This window comes from Aspergillus pseudotamarii (genome assembly GCF_009193445.1).
Source record: "Aspergillus pseudotamarii strain CBS 117625 unplaced genomic scaffold BDV38scaffold_79, whole genome shotgun sequence".
Classification (NCBI taxonomy): domain Eukaryota; kingdom Fungi; phylum Ascomycota; class Eurotiomycetes; order Eurotiales; family Aspergillaceae; genus Aspergillus; species Aspergillus pseudotamarii.
The window spans coordinates 133,611-148,463 of record NW_022475093.1 but is presented as its reverse complement, the minus strand read 5'-3'; the positions used below and the strand labels follow the sequence as shown (position 1 = coordinate 148,463).

General features: G+C 46.9%; 5 protein-coding genes across 5 annotated transcripts; 3 read left to right on the top strand and 2 right to left on the bottom strand.

Annotated features, from left to right (window-relative positions):
• Positions 1-294: 294 nt before the first annotated feature.
• On the top strand, positions 295-1,516 carry BDV38DRAFT_287583 (uncharacterized protein; the record flags this gene model as incomplete). Its single annotated transcript, XM_032060904.1, has 4 exons — positions 295-464; positions 523-1,110; positions 1,173-1,367; positions 1,432-1,516. The coding sequence occupies 4 exons, from the start codon at positions 295-297 to the stop codon at positions 1,514-1,516; spliced, it is 1,038 nt and encodes a 345-aa protein (XP_031908728.1).
• A 1,305-nt stretch (positions 1,517-2,821) lies between these two features.
• BDV38DRAFT_260681 (uncharacterized protein) lies at positions 2,822-3,490 on the top strand. Its single transcript, XM_032055954.1, has one exon. It carries the CDS (start codon positions 2,890-2,892, stop codon positions 3,049-3,051), a length of 162 nt encoding a protein of 53 aa, XP_031908727.1. The 5' UTR covers positions 2,822-2,889; the 3' UTR covers positions 3,052-3,490.
• A 3,007-nt stretch (positions 3,491-6,497) lies between these two features.
• On the bottom strand, positions 6,498-9,550 carry BDV38DRAFT_274962 (putative nucleosome remodeling complex ATPase subunit (Snf2h); the record flags this gene model as incomplete). Its single annotated transcript, XM_032057934.1, has 9 exons — positions 6,498-6,535; positions 6,574-6,697; positions 6,753-7,016; positions 7,086-7,452; positions 7,510-7,808; positions 7,862-8,282; positions 8,343-8,870; positions 8,928-9,201; positions 9,259-9,550. 9 exons carry the CDS (start codon positions 9,548-9,550, stop codon positions 6,498-6,500), a joined length of 2,607 nt encoding a protein of 868 aa, XP_031908726.1.
• Positions 9,551-11,207: 1,657 nt separating this feature from the next.
• Positions 11,208-12,356, bottom strand: BDV38DRAFT_287581 (putative oxidoreductase, 2OG-Fe(II) oxygenase family; the record flags this gene model as incomplete). Its single annotated transcript, XM_032060903.1, has 2 exons — positions 11,208-11,918; positions 11,994-12,356. The coding sequence occupies 2 exons, from the start codon at positions 12,354-12,356 to the stop codon at positions 11,208-11,210; spliced, it is 1,074 nt and encodes a 357-aa protein (XP_031908725.1).
• A 764-nt stretch (positions 12,357-13,120) lies between these two features.
• Positions 13,121-14,335, top strand: BDV38DRAFT_203024 (RNase P/RNase MRP complex subunit). Its single transcript, XM_032052484.1, has 2 exons — positions 13,121-13,741; positions 13,825-14,335. Exons 1-2 carry the CDS (start codon positions 13,216-13,218, stop codon positions 14,034-14,036), a joined length of 738 nt encoding a protein of 245 aa, XP_031908724.1. The 5' UTR covers positions 13,121-13,215; the 3' UTR covers positions 14,037-14,335.
• Positions 14,336-14,853: the final 518 nt, after the last annotated feature.

The following is a 14,853-nucleotide window of genomic DNA, read 5'->3' as shown; positions in this document are numbered from 1 at the left end:
ACCTCACCTTTATTATTCAAATTTATTTTTTTTATCGATTTATTTTTTCCTCACTTTACCCCCTTCACCCCACAGGTGGGATAACGCCAACTCTGCCGCCCCTGGAGGATATAGAAGGATAGAGCGGTGCGAACCAAATTCAGTACAAACGATCGATTGCGAATACAATTACCACCGATACGAACAGAGAATATTATCTGCCAATGTTGTCCCCGAATTTTAACGACACCCAGAAACTGTACCAAATTTAAAGCATCACTATATACATATCGATCCGGGAAACCCCCAAGCAGCATGTCCAACCAAGGGCCCCCGAAACAACCCAATGAGGCGAAGCAAGAGGGATTTGCGAAGTACCTCCAACGAATGAGAACAGTGTTGAGGAAAGGCTCATCTTCGAAGTCTGAGTCTGCATCCACTACTCAGGAAACTAGTGGACAAGCTTCACCGACTAAGTCCGCGCCGTACGACAAACCCCCCTCTCTTATTACCCAACTTATGAGCGCACTAACTTGAGCACAGTCCGCAAACTACTGCTGCCCCTAAGACAACTACCGCTCCAGCGAAGGATACTACCGCCAAATCTGGTCCCGAACCGACCGTGTTCAAGCATTGGGGCGCTATTCAGGAAGAGAAGGCTCGTGCTCTGTTCGCCAAGTATGGATTGACTCTGGAACCCGGAGAATGGAGGTCGCCTACCGACACCGAGGTTCAACGTGTGGTAAAGCCGATTCGCATGCGAGTTCGCCGCACCTGTCACCGCTGCCAGACTACGTTCGGAATCGATAAGCTTTGCACCAACTGCCAGCATGTCCGTTGCAAGAAGTGCCCCCGCTACCCGCCGCATAAGTCGTCGCATGATCATCAAAACGAGTCTGCCCTCCAGACTATCCTCTCGCAGAAGGGCAAGGAGCCGGCCGGTGCGCCGCGCAAGCCTAAAGAACCCCCGCTTACACTCCCATCCCGTACCGGCGGCCAGGACGTCATACGCAAAGAAGTCAAACAGAGAATACGTCGCACTTGCCACCGTTGTTGTACGACATTCGCGCCGGACGTCACGGAGTGTGAGAATTGCCAACATACCCGGTGCAAGAAGTGTCCTCGAGAACCGTATGTGACAACCCTTTCCGCGGAGCTCCGATAATAGCGGCATTTTACTGACTAACTTCCAGGGCTAAATTGGACAAATATCCTGATGGTTATCCTGGAGACGTGGAACCTCCGGCAGAACCCCCAGCACGGACGTGGAAGAAACCACGTCTACGGGTGCGATACACCTGTCATAAGTGTTCGACCATGTACCGGTCGGGGGATAAGACTTGCTTGAATTGTGGTCAGGAGAAGTGCTCGGAAACCATACGAGACCCGTACGTCTTTGCACATGAATCCTCTTTATTACGGACATGCGTTCTTTTACTAACTTTATCTTAGACCCAAGAAACAGAAGCCAGAACCAGACCCGGAGGTAGTGAGACGGGTGGAAGAGCGATTAAAGGTTACGATCAGCGCTGGCTAGAAATGCAATTGGGGGGTGGGGGTAAATGGTCTCAAAACGCCTGTGCGGTGTTGGCATGATTTCTCTTCTCACTATAGCAACACTACTAGTGTCCACTCCTTTCTGACTACAATACCATTTGATACGGTGGAGCAGGCTCCCTACGGAATCTCTCCGTGTCAATTCCTCATTTGGAACACTACCTAACTCTCGCCCTGCCCATCGGTAGTAGTAGGAGGAGGAGGAGGAGGAGGAGGAGGAGGAGGAGGATGACTGACAAAAGCTGTGTAACAATCCTCCGCCTCCTAGCGTAAACCCAGACCAAACGATTGGCGCAGGCAAGCACATCTGTCAACGATTGTCTGGCCAAAAAGACTGAACCCACCGTTTCGGAACGATAGTCCCGCAGCGCTCTAAAATTATCCCCATGGTCTGGAACTGGGGGGCAAACACAGACGGTCGGGTTTCCTACAGTTATTCCCTTACTTCTACGTACCTACTATTGGTCGAATTTACCCGAGTATAATCAATAGCCAACGGTGAGCTCTCACAAGAAAACCGTTAGACTCCACTGGACCTGTCAACAAAAACCCTAAAGCGGCTCTAGAGAGTCGAGACTAACTAATCCGAGAGCTACCTATCTAAATTGAAGCGATAGACAGGCTGGAAGATAGAGCCAGGAAGTGGGGAAAGACCATCTATAGTCTAGTGGTCCCGCGCGGAATAACGGTCGGACATGATCTGGGTCAAAAGATCATTTAAATTGAGGGGTCAAAGAAGGTCACATCACTCACTTAGTACTGTGTTAGTATACTTAGTATATACTTAGTATAGAAGGATTGGACTTTTGTTTGGTATTGGTATATGGCATGATTCGACTGTTTAATTCCGTCGGTGGAACTCGGTCGTACCGGGAAAACTCCGGTATTATGGACTTTTCGAGCCCTACAGGTGGGTAATTTATAGAGACGATTATGTATGGTACTGTATGTAATGGTTGTACTGTACCAAGGAGTAGTACTTGGTAAACTACTATATGATTATGGTTATACTGGCTGACAGCATACTAAGCGATCAAGGGTGTGTAGTCAAAAGTAGGTATGGGATGTATCACCAATCCTACTCATCTCCCAAACATAAGAGGCAAAGAATAAAAGAAAAAAGAAAAAAGAAAGAGAAAGAGAAAGCACAAACAAAGAACAAGCATATTCCAAATTCTCTCTCTGCGCATCCAAACGCCGACCAAATCCCGTCTCGCCATCCGTCTGATGCACCGTGGAATCCTGCAGCCCAGCTGGACGGGCGAGGATTTTTCCCACTTTTCCATCCCCATCGCGACATGTACGACGCCCACTTCGTCTGGAGCTGTCGGGTCCGCTTGGCAACGAGGCACTATGACACTGACGGATAGGTGCTGGTGGTCTGCCTGTCTGCCTGCCCTGCCACCTGTCACGCACTTCTTTCGGACAGTTCCCAGATTGACGGGTCGGCTGATGCTCGGACCCGGGGCGTCTATTTGTATGAGTTCACTAGTTGCATGTATTATAGGCTTATAGACTACATGGACATGATCTGCTTGGGGGATTGACGGGCTCAAAACATGCGACACAGCGCCCTGGATCACGGAACTGTTTCGAATTATAGGTCTGATTACCCTTTTATTTATTTATTTTTTTTTCTGCTCACATCTGATTTCTCTCATGAGTTGTGATCTAGGCTACTAGCTAGGATTCGACGCTTTGACTGACTGACTGACGTGCCAAGGAACTTACGGAGTATGATCTCCGTTTTTATTCAATGTTGCTCAAGAATTGGGATCCCACCCACTAAGATAGGGGAAGATTGCAGAGTCAAGTAGCGTGGTGTTGGTAAGGGCAAGGGGCTTGGTTGATAAGGACGTTATAGTTGAACTAGACTGGGTTACTGGTTAGTTGTATCCCGCTATTAAAGCTTTTATCTGATGAAGGTTGTTAAGTAGGTAACGCTAGCAGCCTCTGTCTCTCTGGACTAAATACTTACTCACCTAATTGCTATGTGAATAGCTATCCCTCCCAACCAAAAGTTGGTAGCCGTAAAGTTTGTAGGAATTGACACTACCACCCAGGAACCCAATTCCGACATCCTATTTAGCATTTCCAGAGTCCCCGAAATGTACGCCGACCATCGGCGATCCACGATTAAGCTTCTCAACAGAGTACCCATATACTTTAAGTCAGCTCGAGCAAGCAAGCCCAATTCAACTGACTCGGTTTTCCTTGTCCACCCAATATCATCACGAAGGATCGATCCCCATGCAAAAAAGAAACCCATTCTACGTCCGTACTACGGCGTACGCCGTCCCAGCTAGCGTCACAACTTGTATAAACATAGGAAACGTAATCACTTTATCTCCAGTGCAATACACCTAGTGTAACTCCTCCCGCCGCCGTATCCTGGTTCTGGAAATCCCCGAGTAAGCGAAGAGTGCTCGGGCCGCTTCGACTATGGCTCTTTCTGGTATCGTTGTGGTAGATCGTCTGATTGTGGTGAGGCCGGTCTGGTCGGATTGAGGGTTCCGGTGGAATGGCGTTGTGGGGTGGGTTAAGGTTTAACGGTGTTGGGTTTGGTTTGGGGTTGGTTTTATTGGGTATACTGTGGGAGAGTTATGGGGTTGTTTTTTATTGATATTGGTGATATGGTGTGTTCTGGGATGGTGGTTTGTTTTATTGTTGATCTATGGGTGGGATCTGCTGTCATGACTCGGGTGGTACTTGGATATTGACAAAAGAAAAAGCAAGGGGGAAGAAACAAAAAGATGAAGAAAGTGAAAAAAAAAAAGCAAAAAAGAAGAGATAGAAAAGAAAATAATTCCGTCATCGTAACCATTGACTCGGAAACTCCAAGTATTCCATGTGTACTCCGTACAGCAGTTCATGGTTGTGTAACGTTTGCTGCGTTTATGCTTATTTCACCTGTATTACGCAGCTGTTATCTTGAACAATGTTACACAACCCATACCACACTTTTGATGATCACCTAGAGCCAGGGGTGAGAAATATGACGTTATAGTCATTCCCTATGATGCTGTTTAATTTCGGAGGATTTCCGGAGTCTTCTTAGTCTGTTGTGGTCGTCCTACGTATCCTAGTAGGGTGTTATTATTATTATAGTAGCTCGAAATATGAGGTTCTTATTCTCGTTCTGTCCAGGTTTCTGACCGTTTTCTTGTACCATGGAACTCTTCTAACTAGCCCCCTTGGCGGTTCGGTCCGTGACCCGCCGAGATTCCTTGGGAAGAAACTGGCCTAACCGAAGTATTATTGTATCATGGTCGGGTATGGTATTACCTGGTACCATCGGGTAAATTCTGACATGACCAACACTTAATTCTGTTATCAAAGTTTACCCATGATCCTCTTCTATATGGCTCCATAGACTCTCTCTTTTTGTCTAGCACAACGGATCAGACAAGATGTACATGCTCATGAAACATCGCAGTAGGCATGCATCGGGCGAGAAGGCAACCACCGACAGCAATATCCAGCGAGCCTTGCATCGGGGTTGCCCGGTTCTGTCAGCAACGCGCGAGCTTCCAGCGAATTATCCATTCAATACTTCCTGGGTTTCCTCGTCGGGGCATGCCGTGTAACATGGATTGAAAAGAGCCATGTATAGTGTTCACACATTCCCAGCAACGGAGTGGGATGCAGGTCCACTTTCCTACAGTATGCAATTCCAACACGACGCACGAGGCACATATTCAATCCACCTACCAGCCCAAAGAATGAGGACGCTGTATGGCTGCCTAGCTTCTAGCTCGGACATTTGTAGTCTAGTGAGACGAGCCAACTGCTGGAAATGGCGTTGTCGTCTCCCCAAGGCTCTGGATGCGTGCAGATCCCCACGCACACCACTCATCTGTTGGGACCGTCTCAATTAATCAGTCGATTGGGCCTATCATGTTGCTCATCCCCTATCTTGTTGGACGAATCTGTGCTCTCTGGGATGAAATTGCTTACCGACTCGGTGGAGAAGAACAACAAACAAGGCTCTGTCGAAGGCAACTTCGCATGGCCCCGCTGTGAAGTTCCAGCGTAACGGAAACAAATAGGATCGTTCCCGCGGAACACATCCCTAGCTATATACCTATATTCCCTGTCTATATTGATCCACTTATTGAGGGGGCAATTCATGTGCCACCTGTTTGGGAGTGGTGGGGTCTTCGGTGAAAATTTTCTCTTCGCTGGTCCGTTTTCTTCATGGAATCCCTGTCTGCTTCTAGACATGAGACCAAGTCATGCATTGATGGCTCGCCTAGGGTGTTATGCACTGGGAGCTCTAATGGGTAAAGCCTGACACGTTTTTGTACTGTAATACGGTACTTTCATTGATGTTGACCATTCTGCCAGTTTGCTCTTTTGCCGACTGGTGGCGCCGCATACACGTTGTTGCCGTCTACCGTTGCAGTCGTTATGCAGCTCGACGTTTTTGTGGGCATGTACATACTAGTAGGAATTTTCCCTCCATATCTTGCATTGGGATATGGATGGGAATTACCAGTACGGAAATGCGATCAGAGTCGTTACAAGTAATGGATTGAAAAAGATACGTGACACCAGACGTACTCGTTGATAACCAATTAGGAAGGTACTCAGGTTACTATCCGTGAGACGACATCCATGGGCTTCTTTAGCTGCAACGACTCTGTCTCTGTTTCTCCCTTCATATGATCCACATCAATTCCGATGAACAAACTGCTTCTGGGCATATGAAACTACTGTCACAATCCTTGCTAACCGCTCAGTTTCCTGGAACAATGTAGATGATGTCCGTATATCAATACCATCTTCTTTTCTTGGACGGCACAACGGATCCGAAATCAAGGCGCCGCTTTCGCTGTTCACTGCATTGTGCGCATTTTAAGTAAAAAACGCTTTTAGGAAAATACCCCAAAGCTTCATGTGCAGGGTTCTCTCCCACAAAGTCCGTCTGTGACCAATCCAAGCACTCCTCACAGAATGCTCTAGTACACGTTGAACAGCAGTATAAGAGCCCTCCGGCCTTGCTACTTGTTTTCTCGCATTGCGAACAATAGTGACGGGGGCATAAAAGCCTCTTTCCTCCACGGCGCATTTTGCCTATCGACTCGAGACATTCTTTGTGGAATGCCAGTGGACATAAATCGCACTCTTGAGGGTTGAACTTCCGGCAGAGAAAACATGTCTGGAACAACTTTAGCCTTGCGACCTCCTTGAAGACTTTGAATATCACAACTTACAGCTTCGTGCGTCATTTTCTCCTTCGAGTTCGTCTGTGGCAGATTTAAACATCCTCTGTTACTGGACACGGTCTCGAGTCGGATACTATCCTTTCCTACTGAAAATCCGTCGATCATAACCGTCCTCTCCTTTCCAATGCGTCTATCCGCTCGACAGAGATCCTTAGGCAGAGATTCATACATAGAAAATGATCTGAATCTTGTGTCGACCTTTTTCCCATCGAAAATATTGGTTTTAACCCGCTCTGTGCACGCGAGCCACGCCTTTTCTTGGTATACGTTGATACCGGTGTTTCTCCCGTTCAGCTCAGTAAAATGGTTGCTAGAACATGCCTTGAGGATCGTTTCCCAGTTGAACCAGCTCAAATCCATTGCACTCAATTGGTTAGACGTCAAAACTGCTCGACTGTGAACCAATGCGGACAAGTCTTCCGGATCCATTGCGTAGGCTAGTCCCCGAGAATCAATCATATTTGCGAACGCTTTCATATCATGTGCCGCAGTCATATCCTCCATAACTTTGGTGGCAACATATGCTTTCTTGACAATACGACGGCTGATTTGTTCTTCCACAGTGCCTTTGGACTGGAGCTTGAAGATCTCGACCGGGTGTTTCTGTCCAATTCGATGGACTCTCGCTTCAGCCTGTCGCATAACTTGTGGGTTCCAGTCTTCATCCAAGAAGATAACCGTTGAGGAACTAACTAAATTGAGACCTTCGCCACCAGCCCTTATTGAAATCAGAAAGACCATGTACCTAGGATCATTCTGGAAGAGGTAAATCGAGAGATTTCGTCGTGCGTTAGATGTGCTTCCGTCTAAACGAACATATCTCACAGGATCGCCGTTCTCCTGGATAGTCAACAAGAGATCCTCACAAAGATTCAAAGCCTGATTGAAGTTCGAAAATATAATTATTTTCTTCCCTCTCTCGAGCACAAAATACTGAACCATTTTAAGGAGCACAATGTATTTTCCAGAGTTTGTGATAACATGTGCTCCAAGTTCGTAAGGGTCCGGGATCGCATCATCCAACAAGTACGGATGAATTGAACACTGGAATTGCAAATTAGTTAAACCGGTAGACCAAGAGACGTTTTATGGCTCACCTTGCGCAGCTCCATTAAAACATTGCTCAATATTCTGTATTTTCTCTTTTCAGACTGTTGGTCGGTAGCCATTAGACGCTTCTTCTCGAACGAAATGCCGCCGTGTCCTCCGAGAATGGAATTCTCTATGCCAGTAAGTATTCTCAAATATAAGGAACGTTGAAACTCTGACAGCGGTACTGATAACACAGTCTCTGTTTTCTGAGGAATTGAGAGCCCTACTTCGGGGGATTCCTTAACCCTGCGTAGCATGATCAGGCCAAGAAATCTCTGAACTTGTTCGAAGAAGTTGGGATCGAATTTCCCGTCAGCAAGCGAAAAGGCCTCCTTGAAAGGCTCTGATGTACACGGGATGAAAACGTCTGGGTAGAGCCAGTGAAATATTGACCACAACTCCCTCAGGTTGTTTTGCACTGGGGTCCTTGATTGCCGACAATTGTTAGTCGTTCGAGCAAACGGTACCTGCAAGATGTATTCTTACCCCGTGAGAACGAGTTTGTACTCAGCCCGAAGTCGTTGAATTGCCTGTGCCCTCTGCGAATGATCATTCTTGATGCGATGGCCCTCATCAAGAACAACATAATTCCATACGAGCTTTCGGAACCATCTGATATCTGAGATCAAAGTTTCATAAGATGTTATCACAATGTCCACCGCATATGTCGAACTCCTACGGTTTTTAACTCGAGCAGGAGTCAGAATCTTCTTGACTGCCTCCTTTTTGCTTGGTGTTCCGTGAAACTTGATGAAAGTGAGCTCCGGTGTCCACTTGTTAATCTCTGAAAGCCAAGTTTCCATCACACTGAATGGACAGACAATTAAGAACGGACCAGGCTCATCAAGTCGCATAGTGTTGTCGTGGTTTTTGATGTACTGGAAGAGAGCAAGCGTTTGGATAGTCTTTCCTAGACCCATTTCATCTGCTAGGATCCCACCAATGCCGTTGTTTCGGAGATACACTAGAAACGACAACCCTCGAAGCTGGTATGGTTTCAGTTTGGATTGGAGCCTAGGTTGCATTGTCAGTCCGCTGCCAAACTGGAGAATATCGAGACACCGAACTTACCCTATAGGCTGTGGATCCAATGATTCGTATGGTCGCACACTGGCAAATGATGCCTCCTTGTTTTGATAGAATTGCTCTTTGTCACCTAGAAGTGGAAGCACGACGTCCTTTATGGCGGTGAAGAAGTTGTTATTCTTGCTTTCAATGCTTTGCAATATATCCAACGCGGACTTGGCCACGCAAGGACTGGGAGGGCTGTTGCCCCTAAAAGGAAGCTCCAAACGACATGCCTGCACATAGTTCTCACACGATACGGTCGAGCGTGATCTGATATCTTATATGTTGTCAGTTCAGAGCGTACATAAGTTGAAAGGACTAGCTTAGCTGTTACCATCTTCCTGAGTTGGGCTTTCCGGTTCCTGGAACGGCAGTTGCGACGTCGATGGACTAAATGTCATAGAAGAGAGGCTACTCAGAGGACTACTCCACGGGGTAAGAGGCGAGATAGAGCCGTCGGACAGAGTCCCTTGAAGCTTCTGGTTATCCATGCTGGATTGAGACTCATCAGAGTTGGTGTTGAATATCGAATTGGTCTTCCATGAGCACATCGGCCAGCGCTTATAGAAACTCCATGAAAATGAAGGCAGAGATAGCCAGGTAGGCCCAACACTTGAAGACACCATACTTGGGCAATGTTCTTTTTGGTGAGATGATGCTGAAACAAGTCCGTAACTGCTGTGTCTTTGTTGTAGCTGCCGTTGGGAGATGTTGAGATGCCATTTTGACTAGAGAAGCAGAGGATATATCGATATGCCATGCCTATCGAGAGGCTAACACAGACACGAGACAGTTACTGTTGTGTTGGGCCAGGAGTGGATATAAGTATAGATCTGTGAATGGTTCGTAGCTTCAGGGTATCACACTTGTCGGGGGCAACAACAACACAAAAGTACAATGTGTTACATGGCTTGGGGATTACTGATCTATATCTGCCCCAAAAGTCTAGATTGTATACTTTCTGAGTCACAGAATATCGGAAATGAGGATGAGGGTAAAATAGAGTCAAAAAGCCAGAACCACCACAACTGTAGCCTATAGTGATAAAATATGTCTGACTATTGAAATGAATAAAATCTAAAGAGGTTTTCACCGTGACCTCTGATTAACATATCACTTACAGGACAGTATTGAAGCTGGGCACAGATGAATCTCTATGAACTCTCAGTCATGAGAGTTAGTAATAGCCCCAGCAGTCCTTTACCTTGAGGTCAATAATTTTGGCTAGGCTTCTGATGTAAGTCAACCAAGTATCAGAAATGAATACAACTATGTCTAATATATAGAAGAAATAGTAACAAGTCAACACAAGTAAGAAGTCGACACTGGAACCTATTGCTCCTTCTCTTATAGAGAAACTCTTAGCAGGACAAGACATACAGCAAGACATATGAAACACTAGAGAACCGTGCCTCGCATTTCCCGGATCTATATGCCATACAAAGACTGAAAAATTAAACAATGACCTAATACTTTAGTCAATGAAGTTGATTATACCACTCATCATATAACTTCAGATAGCTCAGCATAAATTCACTCCGAAGGCATTGATCGACCATTTACATTGACCAGCCATACTTGTGATCAAATTACTCCCAATGCTACAATCGTATTTCGTACCACTCATCCCCCCAATAACAAGACTTAGTACTTCTTTCGTTCAGGAACTCGATCCTGTTCGCAATATCTCTTGTCCAGATAGTCGATGAACGCAGTTTCTCTCCTTCAGGTGTATCTGGTTGAGTTTTGTGTCTTCTCATCGTGGACGGGATCTGTGTCACCGTTGCATCATCTTGGATGCATGGCTTTAATGATGTATGGTGAGACACTTCGAGAGTCTTCAGATGAGATACTTCGCAGTCTGGGAAAGAGTCGAAATGCTCGTCAGCGATTAACGCCCTATAATCTTATCCTAACGTCCTCGAATACTTCGGTCATGATGTTTGGAGACTAGATTAGAGAATTAGACTCACTTGATTTTCCGGGGGAGTGAATGAAGAAGAAATGCTGGGCAGAAATCATCTTTGGAAGAGGAAAAGGGGCCTAATGAGAAAGAATATGTACAATATTTATGTCAACCTGACTGTTCCAGGATGGGATAATGTGCACGCTTTGGATAAAGATATAGAGCCCTAAGCGATGTATACTATTCTCCCTGTCCCTAGCCCTACCATTTCACCCTCACAACATACGCCAAATTTCGAAAACCCACGGCTAAGTCCAAGCCCCAAAAGTACACCAATAGACAAATAAACAACATATAAAAGAAACAGAACAAGAAAATCAAACCCTAATCCTCCGACTCATCATCTCCGTCCCAGCAGACTTCTCATAATCCGCACTTTCCAAGCCGCTCCTCCTCCCCAACGCCCTCCTCAAAACCCACTCCTTACTACTAATCTCTTCCTCTTCCTCCTCCTGAGGGAGAGGAATACAATCCGACCCCTCCAGCCTCCGCAGCACAACCTCATCCCCCGGCCTCGCAAAATAAACAAGACTATACCTTGTCCACCCCATCTGCTCCCCGGGCGGCGCCACAACCCGATGAATATTCGACCTCAACAGCCCATTCGTAAACTTTACCAACGCATCCCCCAGATTCACAATCGCATGGCCCGGCAACGGCCTAACATACGTCCACTCCGCGTCTTCACCTGCAGGAAGAACCTGTAACCCGCCCAACCGGTTAAAGAGGACAGTCACGCTGCCGAAGTCGGTATGTTCGCCCATTGCTGTGCGGCTGTCCTGTGGTGGTTGGGGCGGGGCTCTGATGAAGCGGACTTGGTCGCTGCTTGTGGAGTGTAAATGGTGGAGATTTGGGAGGGTGGACGGGGGGAGACCGAGGGTTTTGTTTAGGAGGGTGAGAATGAGAATGGTAATGGAGTGGGAGGTTTCGATGAAGGTCTTCAGATTGTTGTGGGATGAGGGGGTGGAGAGGAGGGTTGGGGATGGGAAGGGATATGGTGTTAGGTTTAGGATTGTGTCTTTTGAAACCTTTTAACATATCATATAAATCTTAGTATACGTTACGTATCTTAGTGGGTAAGGTTATCGAGTGAGGGGCCCTACATTGTAGAATTCGTTTCTGTCCACATTCCCCTCTTTATCTGCGATCATTGCCCCCTGGGCTTTATACCCATGATAGGAGTTTTGGGCACTGAAATCGTATTTCTGTTTCTCGGCTAGCGGGAGCTTGAATAGCTCGGTGCCCGTTTGGAATAGTTTATCTGCTGTGGAGAGGAGGGTGGTGCCCGGCTCTGTGTTTTGGAGATCCAGATAGAAGAAGCCAATGTCGCAGCATGCGCGCATTAGTCGGACTGTTTCTGATTCGTCGTGGGCGAGGAGTTTGGACAGGGAGAGTCGGGTTAGGGGTGCTGTTGGGATGTTGTCTGGGAAGGGGGGGAGGCCGGGGAAGTTCTCTTGAGTTTTCATTTTGGTGGTGGGTTTGTTTTGTGTATGCTATGTGTTTGGGGTAGACTTTGAAGGCGATGCCTGCTGTTTTACGTTGGCTGTCTTGATGTTGATATAGATGTAGCCCTAATGCGGGGAAGGAGGAGAGCCGAGGATTTGGGGGAGTTTGGGAGGTTTGGTGTCTAGCCGATGGGTTTACGAGGTTACATTGGGGTCGTAGGTTTGAGTTTGAGTTTGGAGACTATGTTTGGAGATGTCGTGTTTGGTGGTTATTCTTTAGATGTCTAGGATATTAACTTGTAGTTAGGTCAACAGTTAGGAGTACTGGGTAAGAGTAATGTGAGAACTCCACACACTAATCACATATATGACAACTGATCATTTCCAGTGGGATTTTGATCATTCATTTGAGTTTTGGAATCTCAGTTATGCTAAATGCGTATAATATAGGTTGTGTTCATACTGCAATGAGCTTCATATTTGGTGTTCATTTGACCTTGACAAGCCATATATACTATTCCTAGGGTGTTTCAGAAGTAGAGAGATACTTGTAACCCACGAACAAATTAATATATGAGCGATTCGCAAGATCAGTAGACATCAGACACAAATGGAAAACGAACAGAGCGAATGTATACTCCAATTCATATACTAAGTAGAGCGTAGTCGTGGAGTATGGAGTACTCCACTAACATCCCAAAAAGGCAACCCTCGTGCTAATTGAACCTTATCAGCTCACCAAAAAGTCCCGATAACAGAACAATTTCTCTCCAACCTCGCAACAACCACATTACATCTCACCTCACCTCCCTCAGCGCCAGCACTCCAATTCCAAGGAAACAAAAAGAAAAAAAAAGTGAAAGGGGAAAGGAAAAACAATATGACCACCCCAAAGCCCCACATCGCCGAAACCCTCCTCTTGCGCGCGCACTCGCCCGACACAGCATCCCAACTCTTCAAAGAACGCATAAAACAGAAGCCCCTCTATTTACGCCCAACATCGCCCACACCTGAAGACAACCGCGACCGGCGCCGCCGCCACCGTCTCCAAAAGAAAGAATATTTCCTCCGCAAACAGAAGCCGCGGCCCTTGTCTGCGCGCGAGAAGCGCGTCTCTGGGATCTACGACCTGCCTAAGGAGGAGTGCAAGTATGCGATTTTCAAGGGTCTGCATGCTATGTGGGTGGAGTATATGAGGGAGGTGCTGGATATTGGGAGTCGCAAACCCGAGGAGGTTAATGTGACGGCGTTGTCGCATGGGAGTAAGCTGGTTAGTGCTGATTTCCATGGGGCGGAGATGGAGGTTGTCAGGAGTCGGTGTGCGGGGAGGGTTGGGGTTAGAGGCATTGTGGTTAGGGATACGAAGTTTACTTTTGTGGTTGTTACGGAGGGAGATGAGGTTAAGAGTGAGTTTTTTTTATTTTTTTTTTCTTTTATTGTTTATTTGCGTAAGGGTTGGTGAGGCTGACGCTGGTGGTGTTTACAATAGCTTTGCCGAAGGAACAGACGATTTTTCGTTTTCGGGTGCCGCTATCTGCGCCTAGCCAGGATGAGATGGATGTGACGGAGGATGCAAGTGCAGATGCTGGCTCCAGTGCTAGGAAGGAGCTTACTTTTGAGCTTCATGGGAGTCAGTTTCTGAATCGGCCGGTTGATCGTGCAAACAAGAAGTTCAAGTGGCGCAATGTGGACTACCTTTGATTGATGGTGTGGTACTATCGCTTATAATTTTATAATGTTGACGACACTCTATGATGGGTAGGCATAGCGAAAGGACGGCACTTATTCGGCAGTCATGCTGGCAATGGAACGCGGATGCTGAGGGAATGAAGCCAGCCGCGAAAGTCCTGGCGCCAGTCGATATGGGAGAGGATTCCTGGCGGCGCTGCGCATTGCCCTCAAACATGGACCAAGCCTCCGGCCTCCTGTCATGCCGTCCATTGGTATCAATCAAACCTACTTCGGACTATACTGCGGAATGTAGAGATGCTGCGTCTCGACGGCTACAGATCTACTTCCCCAAGACTTATGTTGAGTTTGTTTCTTACGTATGCTACAGGACGTGGGCTTTGATTGGCCAATTAGCCAGTATTCAAACGCACATGCTATTGAGGTGATTCAATGGGTATCATTTAAGCTAAAGAACTGCTTCTCGAGTTCATAGGATATGATCGAATTTCAATTTGATAGTGAGTCTCTTATGACAGCCATAGATGAGGCCTGACCCTCGACTTGATAGCAAGTCGCATCGTCAAAGGGCTGTGCCCTGGGCCAAATGGCGAGACCGAGCTGTTAGCATATGCCACTAACCCTGGCCAAGCACATGTATGTTTGCATTGGTCGCCAGTATGGATGTTCACCGACAACCATAGTATTCGTAGGCTACGCATGTCAAGCATCAACAGCGGCGTTTCCGTTGGTGGGACGTCTTCTACCCAGGAAGCGTCGAGGGCCGCGGCACACGTTCCATACAGCGTGTCTGCTGAACGAATGTCCGCATCGCCAATGTGCGGCATAA